This window comes from Anoplopoma fimbria, chromosome 19 (genome assembly GCF_027596085.1).
Source record: "Anoplopoma fimbria isolate UVic2021 breed Golden Eagle Sablefish chromosome 19, Afim_UVic_2022, whole genome shotgun sequence".
Classification (NCBI taxonomy): domain Eukaryota; kingdom Metazoa; phylum Chordata; class Actinopteri; order Perciformes; family Anoplopomatidae; genus Anoplopoma; species Anoplopoma fimbria.
In genome coordinates, this window is record NC_072467.1 from 16,590,900 (window position 1) to 16,612,205 (window position 21,306).

Here is a 21,306-nt window from a genome sequence, read left to right on the forward strand (position 1 = left end):
CACGAATTCGGACAGCCGCACAAACATACACTCAATACAATTGAACACACATACTCACACACATGCAGGGCCAATCATGCCCATCATTATTCCTACCTGTTTTTTTCTATTGATCTACCTTGCTATCCTCCCTTGCTTGTTGCATCTCCCATTGTCTTCAGTTTTTGGGCTCAAAATGCCAAATGTCAGTCCAGCTGAGCCCAGTTTAACCAGTCCACATCAGAGTCTAAACCAGTTCATATTCAGTTTACAAAAAGGTCCACCAAAAAGCCAGATGGAGTTTATAATGCAGACCTACCCCATCTCTCCTCTCCTCCTCTCTCTCCTCTTCCTCTACCCTCTTGTCCTCTCCTCCCTCAACCACTCCCCTCCTCTCCTCCCCCTTCCATCCTCTCTTCTCTTCTCCTCTCCCCTCCTCTCCTCTCCTCTCCCCTCCTGTCCTCTCCTCTCCTCCCAGCCCTCCCCAGACGTCCGCCTGTCTTTTATCTCCACATGGCGCCATCCTCCTGGACAACAAACCCCAGTGATTGATTCCTGCTTGATAGGCTCTCATTTCTAAGATTTCGTTTATTATCAGTGAGGTTCTGAGTGTACAGATATATGGGTGTGTGAGTGTGTGTGCACAAACACACACACGCACGCACGCACGCACACACGCACGCACGCACACACACACACACACACACACACACACACACTCACCCGTCACCTTTTGTTCTTCCTCTCCCATACCGTCCTATTCCTCCTCTAAACTGTAAAGTCAGTGTCTGTTCTTTTGAGGGCTTTGCATTCATATGGAAAACATCGTTCTGACTCTTAATACCCATTTTCTCTCTTCCTCCTCATTTTCTGCCCCCCCCCCCCCCCCCCCCCCACTCCTATCTGTGGACTTGAAAAGTGAAGAGACGGACCTTCAGTATCTGCTGGAGATAGTGGCCGTAATCTCACATTCCTCCTGTGTTTCTCCCCCTGTCACTCCACATCCTCCCCCTCCTCCATCCAACCCACCATCCCTCCCTGCCTCCCTCCCTTGTGGGTCAGCAGGGGTCAGGGCTCTTCTCCTCAGCGTGTGGGAGAGTAGAAATCTGCTCATCTCTCCTGATGCACCGCTAAAGCCTGAACCATCTCACCGCATTCCTTGATTGGTTATATGAAAGGTTTCGTTTCAGAAAAAGTGGAAGTAAAGGTTAAGCTAATTTTTGTACAGGAATATGATTGTCAAAGGGTACTGTTTGCATCCAGTAAAATATGAAGATGAATCCAATAATCAAATACTTTGGCAACAGAGACATTAAGTTGTCATGTTTTGTGCACAATTTTACTCCCATAAACTACGCTTAGCTACCGCAGTCTGATCTGAACTGGCAACGCTTAGTTTTGAACGGGAAACAATCAGCAGCCTCCTGGACCAATGTCCTGTGTTGCCCTGTGGACTGTCTTGTACTTAATACTATATAAACTGTCACAGAAAATGGATGGTTAGAAACCAACTTATGGAAAGCATTACCCAACATGTTTCTGAGAAATGGTTCGAAATTGCTTGAAGGAGCAATTGTCATTACTTCCTTATTTCTCATCAGGTGTTTTGCATATAAAATTGCAAGCTCATTGTGGCGCAGACGGTGCATTTCCATTTACTGATACAGTATGTGAAGTATGTAGGGGTAACAGTTTGTATCTTATCTGAGTAGAAAGATGTTTCTTTTGGCTGGACGCGGGCCGTGCTTCCCTCTATCGTTCATCTCCCTGCTCTGGACATGCTTTCACCATCTGCGAAACTCTCTCTCTCTCTCTCTCTCTCTCTCTCTCTCTCTCTCTCTCTCTCTCTCTCTCTCTCTATCTCTATATATATATATATATATATATATATATATATATATATATATATATATATATATATATATATATATATATATATATATATATATATATATATATATATATATATATATATATATATATATATATATATATATATATATATATATATATATGTGTGTGTGTGTGTGCTTTTTTACCGCCAGATATTTCCCAGCCTTCTATCCTTCCTTACTTCTATCTTACTTATACAACCTGTCTTCCTCAGCCTCGTCCTCACCAGGCTCTGTGAAGCCCCCGGGCTTTCTCCCCGTCTCTGGGTGAGATTGGCATGGCCCACTCGACGGTCCTGCCCCTTCCAGCATCGCCCTCTCTCTCTTAACTTCTCTCTCAACAATTTGCTTCTTATTGGGCCCCAACAGATAAGCTATTAGTTGGATATGAAGCCTGCTGAGCAACACAACTACATGGAGAAGCATTCACACTCAAGTAACACATACATGCAAAGACAAATATTATGTGCAATAAGTTTTATTTGATTTATCTTAAACAATATCAATTTAAATATCTCTGATGTTGTGTGTGTGTGTGTGTGTGTGTGTGTGTGTGTGTGTGTGTGTGTGTGTGTGTGTGTGTGTGTGTGTGTGTGTGTGTGTGTGTGTGTGTGTGTGTGTGTGTGTGTGTGTGTGTGTGGGCGTATGGGCGGGGGTGTGTTTGTTAGTTCTGAGAAATCAGGGTGGAGCAGGGCGAGCGAGAGCGAGAGACAGGCAAATGAGATCCAGACCTCCCCCTCCAACAGATCTCCTTCATTAGATTGGCGCTGTGTTAACTGGTCTGTGTCATATGGAAATCCTGCCATTTGCATCTCTTGAGAAAGAGGCGTAAAACCATTTATCTATTTAAATATATTCTGGCTGATATGGCTGTTGGACTTTAGAACAGGGTATAATAATGTTTACTGATGGACTGATCAGCTGTGCTGCTGATTCCTCACTGTTTTTGGTTGAGTGAACAACCGGGTCCTCCTCGGCGAGTCTACCCCAGCAACCCGGGAGTGAGTGAACCATTTCTGCTACTCCGATTGGATCGCACATGACAAATCTGATATTATATCTCCTCTCCTCCTGATTGGATCCTGCTTTAATTAACTGATAGTGCGAGTGCGTGTGATTGGACCGAAGTTGCTGGATATTTCAGCTCAGATGGAGTGAAAGTGAAAAAGTGCCGGTGCTGAAGTGTACCCCAACCTAGAGTTTGTTGCATCTGTTGCATCCTCCCAAAGGACAGACGTCCGCGCAAAGTCTCCACATGAGAGACTCCAGTCACAACGTTGTCCCTATTGTTCTCTGGCTGTCAGCAGCTCAACCCCACCCCAATCCTGTATTTCGCGGAAAGGCAGCCTGAAGGCACGATCCTGGAAGGAGCAGAGAAGGGGAGTTCAAAGCGTTATCACGCTCCGAACGTCTTTTCATCATGTTTTAGAAACAAGCGTTCGCACTAATCCCCCAATAATCTCTCCAGGAGAACTGGGGCGATAAGGCGCGCCACCCACGGCTTTTCAAACACTTTTTGGGTAGTCTCTTCTCACTCCCTATCTCTCCTCCCCTCTACCTCCTCCACTCTCCTCTCCACTGCCTCCTTCCCTCGCTCCCCTGGAAGGACGAGTGAAGGTGATCACCGTCTCCTCCTTATTTCTCTCTGGAGCTGTTTTTCTTATTCCTTTTTTTGCGACGACTCCGAGCCGGTTTGTTTACATCCAGATTTTGATCTTTTTTTATCTGGACTCATCAACAGTGTTTCTCTGCCTGTGTTTCTCTCTCTCTCCTCCGCCCATCAAATTAGAATGTTAATTAAAATGGTGCTCCTTCAGAAGATGACAAATCAATGATTACGGCGAGTGTTGAGATACCTTTTGCGGTGCCCCCCAGAAGAACCAAACACGTAAGGAACATTCTTAAAAAGGAACCAGAGAGCAGGAACAACAGTTTCTATCTATAAAGGCACAGTAAAATAAAAAGAAGACATCCATACACTGTGTTTTGAGTATTTAGATATCAAAGCCCCTCCCTGGTCTTACTGTAAAATAATCATATGATGATTTCAGACAACATAACTTCTCCCATTATATCAAACCACACTTACCTTTGTGGGCTCATAATAGCAGCTAGCAGAGCAATGTTATATATTTTTTTCGTTTGGCAAAAGCTTTGTTAAAACTGCTAAAAGTGTGCTTGGAATTTAATTTCTTCCTCGTTCTCCACATTCTGTTTTTAACAGTGCAGGTGATGGATACGTGGGTGGAGGCCACAATGGCCAAGGGGTAGCAGATGGTGGCCGTGGCTGTGCCACACACAGCTCTGCCTTATGGGCCACATGTTCTCTTGCACTTTTGACCTGTTTTAATGCCATCTCAATATAAGGCAGGGTGAAAAGCTGGCTGTCATAAAGACTATGTCCAGATATGGGGATAACACACTTTCAGAGCGTGTTTCCTTAAAGACATTCCTGGTGTTGTATAATTTGTACATATTTCTAAGCTGGCCCATTGTCACACTGCATTGACTTACTGGGACATTGGAATAGAATGGAACCATTTGTATTGTTATTGGTAAAAGCCGTGCTTTTCCTACTATAACAAGTTAACAAGTCTGCTTTGAAAAAGCCCATCACTTAGGGTTTTGCTCATAAGCTTGGTAGTCCTTCAGCAGTCACTGTTGCCTGACCTAGTGAATGCAAGAGTTAATGACCCAAAATAGTGACTATTAAGTCGCACAGAAAAAAAAGAACTGAATAAGAAACCATCTTCTCTCTGCGACCAAAAAGTGAATACTGGGAAATGAAAAGTCCTCTACTTCTGTATAGTGTGGCATGCTGCTTCAAATCAGTGGTTGTCCAAGGGTTCCTAGATCACTAGGGATGTCTATCTCTTTCTCTCAAGGCGAATCAATACGTATCGCGATATACGTTGTGTGATTCAATACATAAACGATTACATCAACCATCTAGCAATTCAATACAGTTCGATTAAGCACTACTACAATATCTAGTTCAGTCCATTTCAGTTTAACTTAATTCATACAGTATCAGTCTCATGAGGTGTTATATATTCCTTATACCGAAATGGCTCATTGGCCATAGCTGTAATTTAATGATTTCAAGTTTTGTTTGCCTTATATCCGAAATGATGATAGGATGAAATTCTATGAATTAGTGACATACTGTCCCAAATTGTGTCTTTTTAAAGTTTTTTTCTATATTCAAACAGCCGTGGTTAGAGATCAGACTTCAGCAAAGGATACACCGATGTTTCCTCGCTCATAGCTCCTCCGGCAAGCCTCCTCGATCCTCGCTACTTAAGCTGCATTCTAGGAGTTGGGAAGTCAAGTTGGAGCACTGAGATCGATTTGAGGGTCACAAGCCATAGAACGGAGGAGCTGGGAATGGAGGGGGCATAAAATCAGGAAATGAGAAAGACCCACAGTCACTTCCGATCACTGGTTGCAAAAAGCCAAGATTGTGATGGCTAAAACGCTGAACTTGTGGCTTCAAAATCCACGCAGTCTACAAACCAATGGGTGAGGTCACAACGAGTACATCCACTTCTTATATACAGTCTATGTCTCATACTTACAGACAACATAAAAGCTGCTCTAGTGAGCTCCTTTGACTATATGACGAACATATACATTTTTGACAAATTTACCTCAAAATTTTTTGTAAGTGAGACTTTTGTATTAATATAGCTCAATCTAAGACTCTTGAAATTATTTTCTGATGTATACTGGTTAATTTGTATTCCCCTATTGTTCTCCAATTATTTCTATTGAATCAAAGATTTAATTCCTCTTGAAATTCTCCCTCTTGCATATTCTAGGTCACTTCATAAAATGGCACATTACAGAAGCTAAGGATGCTTTGACTTCCATCTCACTGGGACCACAAACGTGGACTCAGTCCGGTCTTGCAGCATTTTTGGGCAAAACCCACGTCACCCCTTGAGTGATGGACGTATTGCCTCCAAATGTTGACCCTGTGCATCATGGCCTTGAGGAGAGCTAGCTTTTATCTGTGGTGATTGAATCAGTGTGCTCCACATAGGCTACCTGTGGTATGACTTGCCCACATCATGACAGCAGCTGTCTGTCTCTCAGTCCGTCAACCCGGCCCTGACAGAAGAGCCTATCACCCGAGAGAGGGAGAGAGGAGGGATGATTGGAGGGAAGGGAGAGAAAAACTGCCAAATAAGATAAAATACTGATAGACAGAAATGCAGCCAGCCAGGCCAGGGAGGAAGAGGAACAAAAGAGACCCAAAGAGGAAGGTGGGAAATGTCCTTCGACAAAAACAAAACATAAGAGACAAAAGGAAACATGAGAGAAAAAGAGACCTGGAAGAGAGCTGAGGCAAACGTTGAAGAGGAGGGTTAAATGAGACGGAGGGAGGAGGTGTTCATCACTCAGAGGCAATGACTGGCTGGTATCTGCATCTCCCTGTCATCTGCACCGGCTTCTGCTGGGTGGAGGAGGAAGGAAAGAGGAGGAGGTGTAAGAGACGAGAAGAGGAGAGGGAAAACCTCTATCCTCTCTATCTCTGAGCCTCATCTCCGGCAGTTCAGGAGCCTGCTTTCCAAGAGTGCCTCATTTTCAAATCTCTTATCTCGGCCCCCGTTTTAAGTATCGCAGTTTTATATTTTTACATGTCATTTGCATGCAGCTCATCAAACCTGGCTCCCTCAATTTTTTTTCTCCTTGTATTTCTGCTCTCGGAGGTGTGCGCTGATAGGAGCACAAGGGAAAAGCTCACACCACAGCGATATACTGTATTGATGATATTTGTACCTCGTGAGAGAAATTTACAGTGTAAAAAAGTATCTGGTGTCTCGGTTGAATGTTTGATAAATGCTTTGCATGAGTGCAACAGAGGTAAAGTGTGTGTATGTGTGTGCATTTTGTATGAGAAAGGCGGATGAGAGTAGGTTTCTGATTTTTATCTGCCTTTCTTTTCTTCTTTGTATTTTTGGAGGATTCACACACTGACCTCTTTGTTTGGGACAGTGAGTACACCCCTCCAACCCCCTGGATCGGGAAAGAAACCATTTCCTGTAGCCGAGAGATAGAACGAGAAACATAGAGAGAAAAAAAGGAGAGATAGGAATGAGGGAAGGAGGGGCAGGCAGACAGAAGGGTAGGAATGAGAGTTGGGGAGAGGAAGAGACTCAGAGATTAAGAAAGAAAGAAAGAAAGAGGTGTGTAAAAGGAAAGGAGGGGGTGCAGGAGAGACAGTGAAACAGGAGAAGGGAGGAAGACGGTGAATTGGATGATTTTGTGAGAGAAGTGAATGAATGAACGATGGTTGAAAAGGTCAAGAGAGGAGCATGGTGGCTTATTAAATTCCTAGATGAGCACAAAACTTTGGAAATGCTTTATAAAGGGCAGCATTTTTTAGAGGAAACATGCACTGTTTTGGAACGTGTCATAAACTGTAAAGTCTTTAGGCTATGGTTATGTTTTCACTGTACAAATATTACTAAGTGTAATGTTTTGAAGATATATAGTCTCTTAAAAGAGAAGAGTGCTTGACATGGATGTATCAAGGGCTGACACTGGTCCTCCTATTTTAACCCCTTACAGCTGTATCTTGTTGTAGCATGGATGGGAGAGGGTTGTTGATTAATCTTAATAAGTTAATATATTTTGAATTTGGTTTATTAATTGGTAATCAAATCATTGTTTCATGTTAATTCATTTAATTCATCTTTTTATGCTTATTATTTCTAAAAATGATGAAGTTAATATATTTTGAATTTGGTTTATTAATTGGTAATCAAATCATTGTTTCATGTTAATTCATTTAATTCATCTTTTTATGCTTATTATTTCTAAAAATGATGAGAAATAATAAGCCAAGGTCCCTCACTTTTCTTGTTTTTTCCAAAGATTATTCCAAAACTCAAACATATTAAGTTTGCAGTTATATACACAGAAAAAGAAAAGCAGTTCTCACATATTGTCTGATATTGACTTAATCATCACCATTAAACTTTTTAAACGGTTAATCAACTACTGCTCGGCCGATACATCGGCATGGTTGATAATATTGGCCGCTTTTAACTTATTCAAGGCTCATCCAAACTTTCATTAGTATTCTATCTTGAAGCCATGGCCAAACCCTACACTCTGGTATAGCACATTGTACTTCTCTGCTCCTAGACAACTGGCTGGATTTTGGATATTGTTATATCATAATATTGCACAAGTATTTTCTTTTCCTAGTTTTAAAGGCTGTACAACAGTAGAGTGATGATTATTCATCAAAAGTCACAATTTGTAAATATTTTGTAAAAGCACAAATGGTCAACCCTACAATATCGTCACACTATACATATCAAGTTATTTGGTCTAAAATATCCTGATATTTTCTTTTTTTGTCTTTTCGCACAGCCATTCTACACCTTCTCAAATAAAATCCATCACTTTGATAATTTGTTATGCAGCAGTGAAACACTGAACACACACCCATTGATTATTTCCTAAAGAAATCCAATCTCTTGTTGTGTAGCTCTGAAGACTCTCCTAGTTGTTTACAAACTTCGAGAAGATCTACCTGTTTTCCTTTGAAACAGTTTGGACAAATGCCAAGTGAATGTAAAGATGCAGTATATTGGTTGCCATGGTAGCCAGGAGGTAACTGGAAAGAACAGAGAATACAGTATTTTTTAAAGTAATTTAGAAAAGGCCTTGCTTTTATATAGTTCGTTTACCAGGAAAAACTGACAAGTTTCTTCTTCTCTAAAAAAAGATTTTACTGACAGTTTAATACAACATTTTAAGGATCCCAAGTGTCTTTTAAACTCTACAATATTGATATAAATCAACCAAAAGAAATATGAATCAGAACGGCAAACCATAATCGACTACGAAGGACGGGCATATTTCTCAGTACTTTTTTGGTACCAACTGAATGTACTGAGTGAATGTACAGAGTATTAAAAAAACCTTCAAGTACTGAAAGTTGGCATTAACAGAGTTTTTATCATATTCTGGGATCAGATAAGTGATTTAAGTCAATTTCAGACTGTATTCTATTTAGGCAATGTTCTTTTATGGCTGCATGTATTAATGTACTTGTAATGTACATGTAATATTGGAGAAATTAGTCTTTGTTTTATAGGGTTTAGGAGCCAAAATTTATGTAGAGAAGAAAATGGGTTATTTATTCTAGTAAGATTTGGAGAAAAGCATTGTTTTGGTCTCAGGATCAAAACGCATACTGAGCTTTGTCATAAATATAGCATTTAAAAAAAGGCAGCCCTCCATGACTTTTGGAGTTTATGTAGTCAACCACTGAATAGTATGATGACATTGACAAAGGAAGTGTATTAAATGTAGATTGGTAATCTACATCCGACAATCCGACAGTAAGTGTCTTGAGACCGAAGAAAAAGACAAAATAAGAATATAGAAAATACTCCTAAGATTCATGCTCCTGATGAGCAGGTGGCCCCTTGGTAGCCTCTGCAACCAGTGTGTGAATGTGTGAATGGATGAATGCTGGTCTGTGTAATAAAGCGCTGTGAGTGGTGGCTGAGACTAGAGAAGGCGATATATATAAACCAGGCCTAATCTTTGATAAAAGGCCAACTGTAGTATCAGTCCGACCGTCATAAGCCTACACTAACATGGACTATTGACTTTACCTTTAATGACCATGAGCCGGTCCCGTTCAGCCTGTAACAGAGCAGTGTAAACCATAATGTGAAACAGTGCACACCATTGAGACACAGATGTGCTAGATGTACCAGTTATGATTTGCATATACAAACATACTTATTCCCCAGTGGTATCAGTAAAACTGTGGCCGTTGACAGCTGTACAGAGAAATCTTAATCTGCTCATCTGCGGGGGGGCTCAGTGTATATTTTTATATTCCCTCCCCTTTAATTGAAGTTGGCATATAGCACGAGGTGATGTGAGATGGGGTTAGACATTGGGGTTAGTTCAAGGAAAGTTCTCCGCTTCCCGTCCTCATCATCATCATCATCATCATCATCATCCTCACTCCCCCAGAGAGAGAGAGGGTGAGGGCGAGAGAAGAGCCAGTCTGATACTGAACGAGGGAATAGAGGAAGAAAATTAAGAAACAAAATCAGCCTGGCATCATTTGCATTCAAGTTTTATCGGCGTTGAGGAGGGCGTTTTTGGGCCTGATAAGGAGAGGGAGTCGCAGGCTGCGCTGGAGGTGTGTGTGTGTGTGTGTGTGTGGGGGGGGTTGGTGGAGAGGTGTTGGTGGAGAGGTGTGTGTGGATGAATGTTTTCAAATGTGAACTGACTTTGGCAAAAGAAGGTGGCTCTGGAGTTCAATTGGTCTGTTTGCAAAAATATGTGAATGTTACAGGATGTATAGTGAGGACAGGGCATCGGGGTGGGTGTGTTTGTGTGTGTGTGTGTGTGTGTGGGGGGGGGTTAATATCAGACCAAATAATTAGATTCGCTATCGTCTCGGCGGCAGCAGTGCGGGGATCAGGCAGATTAAAGCGGGCTCGGGGCTGGTTAATATTCATGAGGGGACCGGGGTCCGGGCGAGGGGCTTAGACTGCAGCTCAAAGACTCTCCTTCTGGCTGATGGGGCTTAAGGCAGCACTCTCAAACCGAGATGGAGCTCAACCGGGGAGGCCTGACAGCCCACAGATAGATGAAGGGTCGGTGGATAGTTAGGGTGAGACAAGAGGAAGAGAGGGAGACATGGTCCTGCATCTACGTGGATCTAAAGATCTTCAATTGATCACGTTGTTTTTATGAAATGCCAGGATTCTGGCAGTTCTGGTCGATCCCTCTGGTCCTCCATCTTTCTTTTCTTTTTTTCCTTTTCATCCTCTCTAAACTTTTACTGCTCACTTTATACAGGCCTGACACTTCCAGCTCATCTTCTCCTTAGACTCATTGTGAAGAGGAAAAACAAACACTACATGAATGCCTCTCCATGACTGGGTATGGTCTGTATTTTCTGAACTGTTGCAATACTTTACTTGACTTTCTTTACTGATACCAAAACAACTTTTCTGAAGCCTTACTTTGGGGCATACAAAAATTTGCCCCTTTTTTCCATTCACTAAAATACTGCTCAATGCATCAGTGATAAATATAGAACTACAACTTAATGGTAAATGGACTTTTACAAAAAAAATTACACAGCACCTTACTAGTCTCCCAAACGCTCAAAGTGCTTCACACCACATGTCATCATTCACCCATTCACAGGGAGCGGGTTTTCAGTGTCTTGCCTAGGGACAACTCAACATGCGGATCATAGGAGCTGGGGATCGAACTGCTGATCTTCTTTAGCTGACGGCCCGCTCTACTGTACCTCTTGAGCCACAGCCGCCCCTGATGAAAACCTAAATGAAAATTACTTCAATCTAAAGCTAGACATTTCTAATCAAATAATATGCGTAAAAAATCAACAAGCATAAAACCCTGACCAAACATCTGTGTGAACTTTGACATTGCTTTATTCTATGCTAATCGGACACGTTTTGTTCAGTACCAAACTCGTCTCAAGGTTCAAAATGGTAAATGGATTTGCACTTGTCTAGCGCTTTAGGCCTTCTAACCACTCAGAGCGCTTTGGTACTACATGCCATTTACCCATTCTCAACCATTCATACACTGATGGCAGGGGCTACCATGCAAGGTACCACCTCAACTCAATACTCAGCTTCACTGTAGGATAGAGGATAGTGGTTCCAGCCCGTGAGGCCTCAGCAGGTGTTTTCTAACTGCTGTTTTGTCATATCATTGATGGGGGGGTGGCCAATCCCAGCAGTGAACAAAACTCACGCTTGAAACAATGTGCTTAAGTTTGTTTAGTCTCACGCTTGTAATTTTCTATCTTTGATGGAACACCGTTTTGGCTCTCTCAGCCCAGGTTGACTCTCTGTGGATCCAGACACGTTCCTCGGGTTTCAGTCAATGAGATCGGCGTCGGACCAAGGGAAGTGAAAAGGGGTTTTGATACCATCCGGTAGCCTCTCCGTTCTCCTTAACTCCACCCCTCATCTTTGGCATCTGCGTTTCTACTGGCATGGCTAACACACACACACACACACACACACACACACACACACACACACACACACACACACACACACACACACACACACACACACACACACACACACACACACACACACACACAATGTGTGATCTGGCCCTGTGCCTCTCTGATTCTCATTATCTTATTTGTAGCTGTGTTGTGTGTGTGTTCATGGTAAAGCGGGTAAAGTAGCACGCTTCTCTTATTGCAGGTTGACGTTGTAGATAATCTATTATTTTTGATTGGTGGTTATGTTTGCCATTAGTTTAACCCTTGATTTCTGCTCCCTCAAAGTAAAGCCTGCAGCATCTGATCCACAATTGATTAGTGTTTCCTTGAAATCCGGCTTTGGTCCTATTGAAGACATGCTGCTTGAATGTCCAATAGAAATCCAAGTGATTTCACCCAGCATGTATATGTTGGTGCTTTTATTTGCATTCTACTGTTGGTCCTGCACTGTTTCCTGAATCCCAATGAGTCCACAGGCAGGCCCTTAAAATATTGCCCTTCAGTCTTCTGCCCTCACATGTGATCCTGATTGACTCTTGGCCGGAGTGTCTCGTCCTACTTGACACGACTTGTTCATGCAAAGGCTGATACGGGATTAGAATGGTTTATGGACTGATGTTAAAACTAATTCTGAATGTTACAGTTTTGTTACTCTCAAGATAGAAGTGCCTATATAAAACATTTAGCTGCCAGACACAACAGAATGATATCTCTGTTCAGACATCAGTTATGAAAACAGAACATCTATGACATAACTATGGATCAATAACCTTCACAAAGATACTGTGGATTATGTTTATTTTATCCTAGAGGACAGTAACAATCTGACCAATGATATAAATGTAGCTGTGGTCAGAAGAGAGTGGACGACATTGACTTTCAATAAAAGTGTTATTAATTGTCAAATAAGAAAATATGGATCACACTCACAGTGAGTAATAACAAGGCTGTGGGTGAGTGTTTCTCATTTCTCTTGCTTTTTATATATATATATATATATGTGTGTGTGTGTGTGTGTGTGTGTGTTTGCCACTTGTGCGCTACTGAGCTCTCCCCGTTGCCCTATCATGGCGAATTCCAAAGCCGTGGTCGTGATGAATTAGTCTGAAACAAATTAGCAGTACTTACAGCTCAGACGGCTCCAGCATTGGGTTACAAATTAAAACAAAAGAAGCAGTATCTCCACATCAGCGCTAGTTCCCCATGAAATCCAATACGCTCTGCCTCCATCTACAGACTGAGAGGCTTCCTTCATTCCCTCCTTCCCCTCTCGCTTCTCGCTGTCTTCCTGAGCTGTCCCACAGACAACGTTTGTCCTCTGCAGGTATTTCAAGACTTAACTCTGGCTGTAAAGTATGATCCGTCGGATCATACTACACAAAGTATAGATAGCATTCAAGGTAAAAAGGCAGAGCAACAAGGTGCAGATTTGGGAACATAACCAAATCTTTTTTTTCATTTAACTTTAAGTGTTGGCCTCTTTTTTTCTCTTATTTTTTATTTGATTTTTTGGGAAGGTTTGGCTGTTTGAGGACCATACCAATGCTTTTTCCACTTTTTTTCTCGAACCGTTTTGGTTTTGACCCTTTTTATAGACAAGAAATGTGAACTTGCAACACTTTGTCACACCTTTTAAGTGATGGTTCCTTTTTAAAGTTGTTTATTTTTTTTAAATCTTTTTAGAATCCTGAAGAGCTAAAACACAGAAAATACTTTGTGTTTTTTTTTCCTTCCTTATCTTTGCGTCCCAAAGCCGAAATTGGGAACCATTGTTGCTACCCATTTACTTTACTTCACAGGTAATCTTTTTTCAAACCATGCTGAATTTTTCTGTCTTGTAGGCAGTGAGTGGTTTCCATTCCATTTAATGCAATAGAAAATTATTAATGCAGTAGTGATGCAGAGTATACTTATATATTTTCATATTGTACAGAAGTGAATGGAAACCAATGCTTGCTTTGATCTATTGATGCAATCATATCAGCGCTGTATGTTCTAATAGACTACTGCAGCCACTGCACATACTTACACTTCTGTACCTGTATCTAATGCAGATACAGTTTCACATTTTCAAAACATTACTATTAATAACATGAATATAGAGGATTGTATGTGTTCTCTGAGTGCCTTGCAGTTTTCTGATGAAGGGTATTTAGGTACAACTTGACTGGTAGGGTAACCAGGTTTTTGGTACTTAATTACAGATAAAAAAGATACATGTTCAATGAGGATACTCATCGGTCTGGTTAATCCTTTTCTGCCAAATGCATGAATTGATCCAGTTTGTATGAAACACACTTCCCTTTCAGTCCCTCACTGGCTTCCCACCTTATCATACTGTCCACTTCTGAGTTCTCCTCCCAGAACACCAGTCATAAATCCATTGGTCCCTCACTTTGGAGGTCCATTTTCACACTGATTTAATGATTTGAATACTGCAGTTTTGACAATAATCACTGTTGAATTGCTACAACACGAAGCAATAACAGGGGGATTAGGATTCGATGACACATACTGATTCACTTTCAAGGGGAGAGACCCCAGATGAACAGGGTAAACATTTTAACTAATAGATATTATCGTAAAACATCCCTACTTGATTAGATTGAGACAACTCTTTTTTGCACAACAAGTTTTCTGAAAATGTATGTTTAAATTTGCAAAAGAGGCTTTATCTTATAATATATGTGCTAGGTTAAAAACTTTATTATGTTGAAAAACTAGAGTCAAAGGTTTTTGTAGAGGGGATTTTAGATATATCTTTGAAACACTCCAAAAATCAGAAAACACTATTGAACTAAACAATTTCTCCATGTTTTTAGTAATAAAATGTTGTATAAATCAGGCTATGAATGCTATGTATAAAAAAAAAGAATATACAGTGAAGTAAATAATTATTTGATCCCTTGCCGATTTTGTAAGTTTGCCCACTGACAAAGAAATGAACGGTCCATAATTGTAATGGTAGGTGAGAGACAGAATTTCAACAACAACAAAAAATCCTGAAATAAAAGTTATAAATTGATTTGCATTTGATTGAGTGAAATAAGTATTTGATCCCCTAGCAAAACATAACTCAGTACTTGGTGGAGAAACCGTTGTTGGCAAGCACAGAGGTCAGACTTTTCTTGTAGTTGCTCACCAGGTTTGTGCACATCTCAGGAGGGATTTTGGTCCACTCCTCTTTACAGATCCTCTCCAAATCCTGAAGGTTTCGAGGCTGTCGCTTGGTCAGCATTTCTCTTCCTCCAAACACGGCATGTCGAGTTGATGCCAAAGAGCTCGATTTTGGTCTCATCTCACATTACCTTCTCCCAAGCCTTCTCTTAATCATTCAGGTGTTCATTGGCAAACTTCAGACGGGCCTGTACATGTGCCTTCTTGAGCAGGGGTCCTTGCGGGCGCTGCAGGATTTTAATCCATTACGGCGGAGTGTGTTACCAATGGTTTTCTTGGTGACTGTGGTCCCAGCTGTCTTGAGATCATTAACAAGTTCCTCCCGTGTAGTTCTGGGCTTCTAGGCTATTTTTGATATTCTGTCTCTCACTGTTAAAATAAACCTACGATTACAATTATAGACCATTTCTTTGTCAGTGGGCAAACTTACAAAATCGGCAAGGGATCAAATATTTATTTCCTTCACTGTAGATGGGATTGAAAGTGGAAAGTTTGGTTTATGTCAGTGCTACTGAAGTGGAGATTTCTGTTACAATGCTGTAAAATTACATACCTTTTGAAGACACAACAGGTGAAAAGGTAACACATTAACTAATAGATATCACCATGAAACTTCTCCTGTTGATTACTAACATTAAGGCTTACAGTTTAAGTTTTTTTGAGGATGTTTGAACATGCAAATTATGGACCACAGTGGCATTAGTGTTAGAGTGAACTTTTGAGTGCGCAGGATACACCATGTCAACTTTGACCCTTTCAGACTGGAACTGCTCAGTCAGTCTGGTGTGAGGACGCTCAGGTCCAGTACTGAGGGGATGCTTCCTCCTGGTGGAGACTGACCAGTACTGCATCACACACTGAATAAGAAACACTGTCCTGCCCTCACACAGTAAGTGTGATAAAAAAGTGACTCAGCCGAGGCATGGACATAATACATTTTATTCTTTCATTATTCATTCTTTTACCCCATTTTAAATTGTTGAATTAGTTGTGTTTAAATTAAGATAAGACAAGAAAAACAACAGAATATCTGATTCAAGTAAGCTTTTCCTTATTCACTTTCATCATGTCAGTTAGAAGTTGCTGGTAAAATCTCTTTCTCACTAGTTGTTATCTGCAGGGCAGGTAGGTGCAACCTTAAGAGATGCACTGTAAACACCAACCCTGCTGGGGTGGTGTTTACAGTGCATCTCTTAAAGTAATGTTTATGTCTCCTGTAAACTACCACACTGGTTATTTCATTTTATTTATTTATTTACAACAGACAGTTCACATTAATCAACATTTCAGTTTTTACCTCAGTGTAACTGTGTCAGGGTTAGCTAGAGAGCTAATTCTAGTCCCTGGGCAGGTCATTCCAATTAAGTGGCCTAATATTATCAATACAATGCTACAGCAAACACTATAGTACAACACTGTACAGCACAATACAACACAATATTATATAATACAACAAAAACATAAATACATTACAAAATAATCAGATTTGTAAAAACAATGAGAGTATATAATGGCCTTGCCAGAGGTGAGGTAGTATGATTACTGGTGATTGCAGTGATTTAGCATGAGCTCATGTTCACCTGTGTTGGTGTTGGTCCCATAATCCCCTGCAACCCAAACATGCTAATGGAGAGACTGTTGGACAAGTTGCTGTCTAATGGCGTTTGTTGAATTTAGCAGTAAAAACCTTTGGTGACGGTGGCAGTAAAGTGTATCTGTGCGTGTGTGTTTCATGGAGACATGGGAAAAGCCTGTGTCCTGGGAGTGATTGTCAGAGGGAATGCTCCTGGAGCCTCAAATGGACAAAGACAAGATTGTACTCAGGACACACAGGTGTGTGTGTATCTGTGTGTGTTACGTGTTCTCTCTCCCTCCCTCCCTCTCTCTCTCTCATACCTCCACACACACATATAGACACTGGATGTTGACTCTCCACTCTTTGTCCAGTGTATTCACCGTGGATCTAATTATGGCAGCCGTCTGAATAGCGGCCCGTCGACCTCATCAGATCTTCTTTCTCTTGCTTTTCTGCTCCCACTCCCTCTCGGGGACTCTCTTTCTCTTTTATTCCTTTTCTTCTCTCTTCTCCTTTATTTCCCATATGGCTTTGTTCAACTCATGCTCCCCTCATTTCCTCATTTCCTTCTTGGGTTGTAATCATCCTCTGCTCGCTGGCGTCCTTTTTTTATAAACGGCTGTTTACTACTGGCCACACACTGGACTGGTGTATTTCCCAATTGACAACAATTAATGCTTGGAGTTTTGTGATTATCTCATGGTCTGCATACCATACAGCAGCCCAGTTAACGAACAGAATGGACACTTGAAAGTGACAATGGCGTGTCTTTTAAGAGTATCTCTCTTTTTTCATTTGATTTGTTTCTTTTTGAAACAATTTTAAAGAGAGAAACAAGTGAACGAATTGACACTTTAAAATGTTCCACCTGTGGGATGATAGCACTACACAGTATACGTTGTGTTGCTAGTATGATACAAATTGACATACATGTACATGTATCATCAGGATAGACTCATGTCTGTTTGGCCACTGCGGCCATTTTTAAAGAGAATGCGGTGTGGTAAAAATAGTTCAGATACAACGCAATGCAGAATATCATTTGTTAATAGCTCCTTTGTTTTAATGTAGATATCATTGATTGGAAAGATTAAAAATCTATTTAATATCAAGAAAAATAAACTTACCATCACAGGTTACCTTTATGATACAATGATTGAAAAGAGAAGCTGGAACAAACGCATGTTTGCTTAAAACAATGACAACATTTTCTTTTAACTTACTAACTAAATCATCAACTAATTGTTTCAGCTTTGATGGTCACAAACCAAGACCTTTATTGCTGGTATTTTTGATTTATCATGTAAAATAATAATAAAATTAAAAAAAGTAAAAGTTGATATTAAACTGTGCTTTATTCTAAACTGTATAATTCAGCAGTGATTGCAATTATTCTGACCAATGATATGTTAAGTTTGTTCCTCATCTCTTTTCTGTGTGTGCGTGTATATGTTTGTGTACAGAACTCCAGGTTGACTCTGGTGTGTGAAGATCCAGACTGTTGGATTGGTCTGCTCCCTCTGACCTCCGACATCTCCGCTGCCAACTGTACCATCTACAGCCAAGGTGAGAACACTAAAAGCATCATGTCCACCTGAATATGGCTCTTTGTGATACACAGTCTATGTTCTTGTGAACCAGTCCTAATGTGTGCTGACTGTCTTGAATGACTGACTATGTATCAGTATAAACCCAGTCGGACACTGGTATCATTTGAACAACTCCACCACACTAGATCCAGAGTGGATGCTTTGCTCCAAGTCATTGTTTGGGTTTGATAAAGTGTTCCTGATTCAGTTTTCCCATAACATATTACAATTTTTAGAATCAATAAGCAGTACTAGCGCAGCTCCCTTTTGGAACGTGTGGCTGTTCAGAGCTGGCCGATTGCTCGGCCTCCTGGAAGGACTGCTTGCAGCTTTGATAAGAACCACTCGTTTCAGGTGGACTCTACGAAAGTGAAGAAGGGTTTGGTTGTAAAGCTAATATATGCAGCAGGAAACAGCAAAAGTGAACTGCAGTCAATGAGTTGGGCATATAAAGACCCGCTCTGGATGACATGCTCAACTCAGTCTACAGAGCCCAAGCAATAAACTCTCCAATATGAAGTCGATCGGATAGACAGTTCTCAAGATATGTGAAGGACTGGTAGCACACCACAATCTATTTGTATGCAAATAAAATTCTTATACACTGATTAAAGTTCCCTTTTCAGGGAAGACTTTCTGGCACTGATCACAAATCACAATTGATCACAAATCATGGCTTCATTCCATTCAGATGTGTCAGTTCCAGGGCTTGGCTATAGCAGACATACTGAGAGACTTAAATGTAATGAAGCCATCATCAATGATATTAGTTCCACTTGTGCGTTTTTCCGGCTACGACAAGTCAGCAGCAACCACCACCCGAAATATCTCGATTCAGTACATTACATTACATTACATTAACTGGTATAAAGTAAAAAAGATACCATATCTTACCTAACTAGGGATGGGCCATGTAAACTTCCATATTTCTGACCTGAGCTGGTGTATTTTCAGGTGAGGAGTTGTTCTGTAAGGTGACCAGAGAGCTCACGGCTGGCGAAAGGCTCCTGTCTTCTCTGTTGCCTCCCCCTGGCTCCTCCCCCTCCTCACCGATGACCCAGCTCTCTCCTCCCCTCAGCCTCGTCACCCAGAAGCAACCTGCGGTGAAAGAGGAGTCCATGTATCCGCCGGCGCTGCGCTCGGACATCCAACTCCTCCCACAGCAAGCTGGCATGGCGGCCATCTTGGCTACTGCCGTTGTCAATAGTGAGTGTTGTATTTAAGGCATGACAATAGTTTTAGTGTGTTGTTGTTTTTAAATTTGGCAGTATTTCTGCTATTTCTTTGTACAATAGAATATACATCAAATATGTGTATACATGTAGTAAGGTTCAATTTGTATGACTTATGACTTTTATGGTACAAAGTGGTATTAAAGATACTAGAAACACTACCAGCAATGTAGTAGAAATGCACAGAAGTAGATATTTCCTAACAATATGTATTTTTAAAATGTTTAAGAAACATGAGATATATGACCTTTAAAGTATTATGTCCAGTACAATTTCCCCTTTTAAGCTTTAATGCTTAACATGTTTGTTTTTCCAGCCTTTACATCTTTTATCCCGTCATTGTTATTCTTGTCAATGCAATATAAGCCGGCGCCTGCAACCATTATTTAGAATGTGTCTTCAAAGTTGCAATGATTTCTCTGGCCAAAAGAGGACACTGCAGCTCTTTACCTGCCAGGGCTACTCGATATAGTTTTCCATTGGCCATGTGCTGTTCTAATGTCTGTCGCTGATGCCCAAACACACACGCACACACTTAATCACTCACACAAATATAAACCATTTGCTGTGACCATTGGTAATCATCCTTAATGAAAACACATTCCCATATCTGGTAACACTGCAGCAAACTATTTTGATGTTATTAAAAATAACACAGATGATAAGATGTAATATAAATATTGTTCCAATGTTGCCTTGGATACTCATAGCAAGCAAGCAAGCTGTGTGTGTGTGTGTGTGTGTGTGTGTGTGTGTGTGTGTGTGTGTGTGTGTGTGTGTGTGTGTGTGTGTGTGTGTGTGTGTGTGTGTGTGTGTGTGTGTGTGTGTGTGTGTGTGTGTGTGTGTGTGTGTGCTAACCCTGACACAGCGTCAATAATCTGTGAAAAATGTTTTTTTGTGATATGCGCTATACTTAAGGTATAACATCTTCGTTATAAGGGCTCAGCTGAGGACTGGTGATTAATATTGGACCCATATTTAGTTCCGCAGCTTGTAAAACAGGTCTCAATTTGATCAGTTGCTAGTGTACGGATTTGTGTTTCTGTTCAGTTGACTAACTCTAAATGTTTGTTCTGCTGTCTATCAGAGGACATTTTCCCATGCAAGGACTGTGGGATCTGGTACCGCAGTGAGAGGAATCTGCAGGCCCACCTCATGTACTACTGCGCCAGCCGTCAAAAGCAGCCAGCAGCAGCCTCGTCCCCACCACAAGACAAACCCAAGGAGCCCTACCCCAATGAACGCATCTGCCCCTTTCCACAGTGCAACAAGAGCTGCCCCAGTGCCAGCTCACTTGAGATCCACATGCGCACACACAGTGGTGAGAGCAAGACTTACTGTATATGTCTGCCACTGGTATACAGGGTCAGAACATTGAGGCCTAACTTCAGTGTGCATTTATCAACCAGTTCATTAGATTGTATGGCAGCTGGAGTTCACTTTCTGCCCCTCTAACTTATTGTCCCTCTCTGTCCTTCCACAGGTGAACGTCCATTTGTCTGTCTCATCTGTCTTTCAGCCTTCACCACTAAAGCAAACTGTGAGCGCCATCTTAAAGTCCACACGGACACATTGAACGGAGTATGCCATGGCTGCGGCTTTGTCTCCACCACAAGAGACATCCTCTACAGTCATCTGGTCACCAGCCACATGGTGTGCCAGCCTGGATCTCGCAGTGAGGTCTACTCCCCAGGGCCAGGCCTTCCCAAGCTGCCCCTGTCCACTGGTAAGTCATACCATCATTGTGGCAGCTGATTTTTAAGAGTGCATTAAATTGAATCTGGAACAGACTCATTTGTTTGTTAACATCTTG

General features: G+C 41.3%; 1 protein-coding gene across 2 annotated transcripts in view; it reads left to right on the forward strand.

Moving 5' to 3' along the window:
• zfpm1 (zinc finger protein, FOG family member 1) overlaps window positions 1–21,306 on the forward strand; it is a 104,165-nt gene that overhangs the window by 77,426 nt on the left and 5,433 nt on the right. For both annotated transcript variants that reach the window (XM_054619929.1, XM_054619930.1), the window contains exons 5-8: window positions 18,136–18,238; window positions 19,216–19,467; window positions 20,581–20,814; window positions 20,977–21,219. In XM_054619929.1, the coding sequence (XP_054475904.1) occupies window positions 18,136–18,238; window positions 19,216–19,467; window positions 20,581–20,814; window positions 20,977–21,219 (832 nt within the window). The remainder of the gene's footprint in view (window positions 1–18,135; window positions 18,239–19,215; window positions 19,468–20,580; window positions 20,815–20,976; window positions 21,220–21,306) is intronic.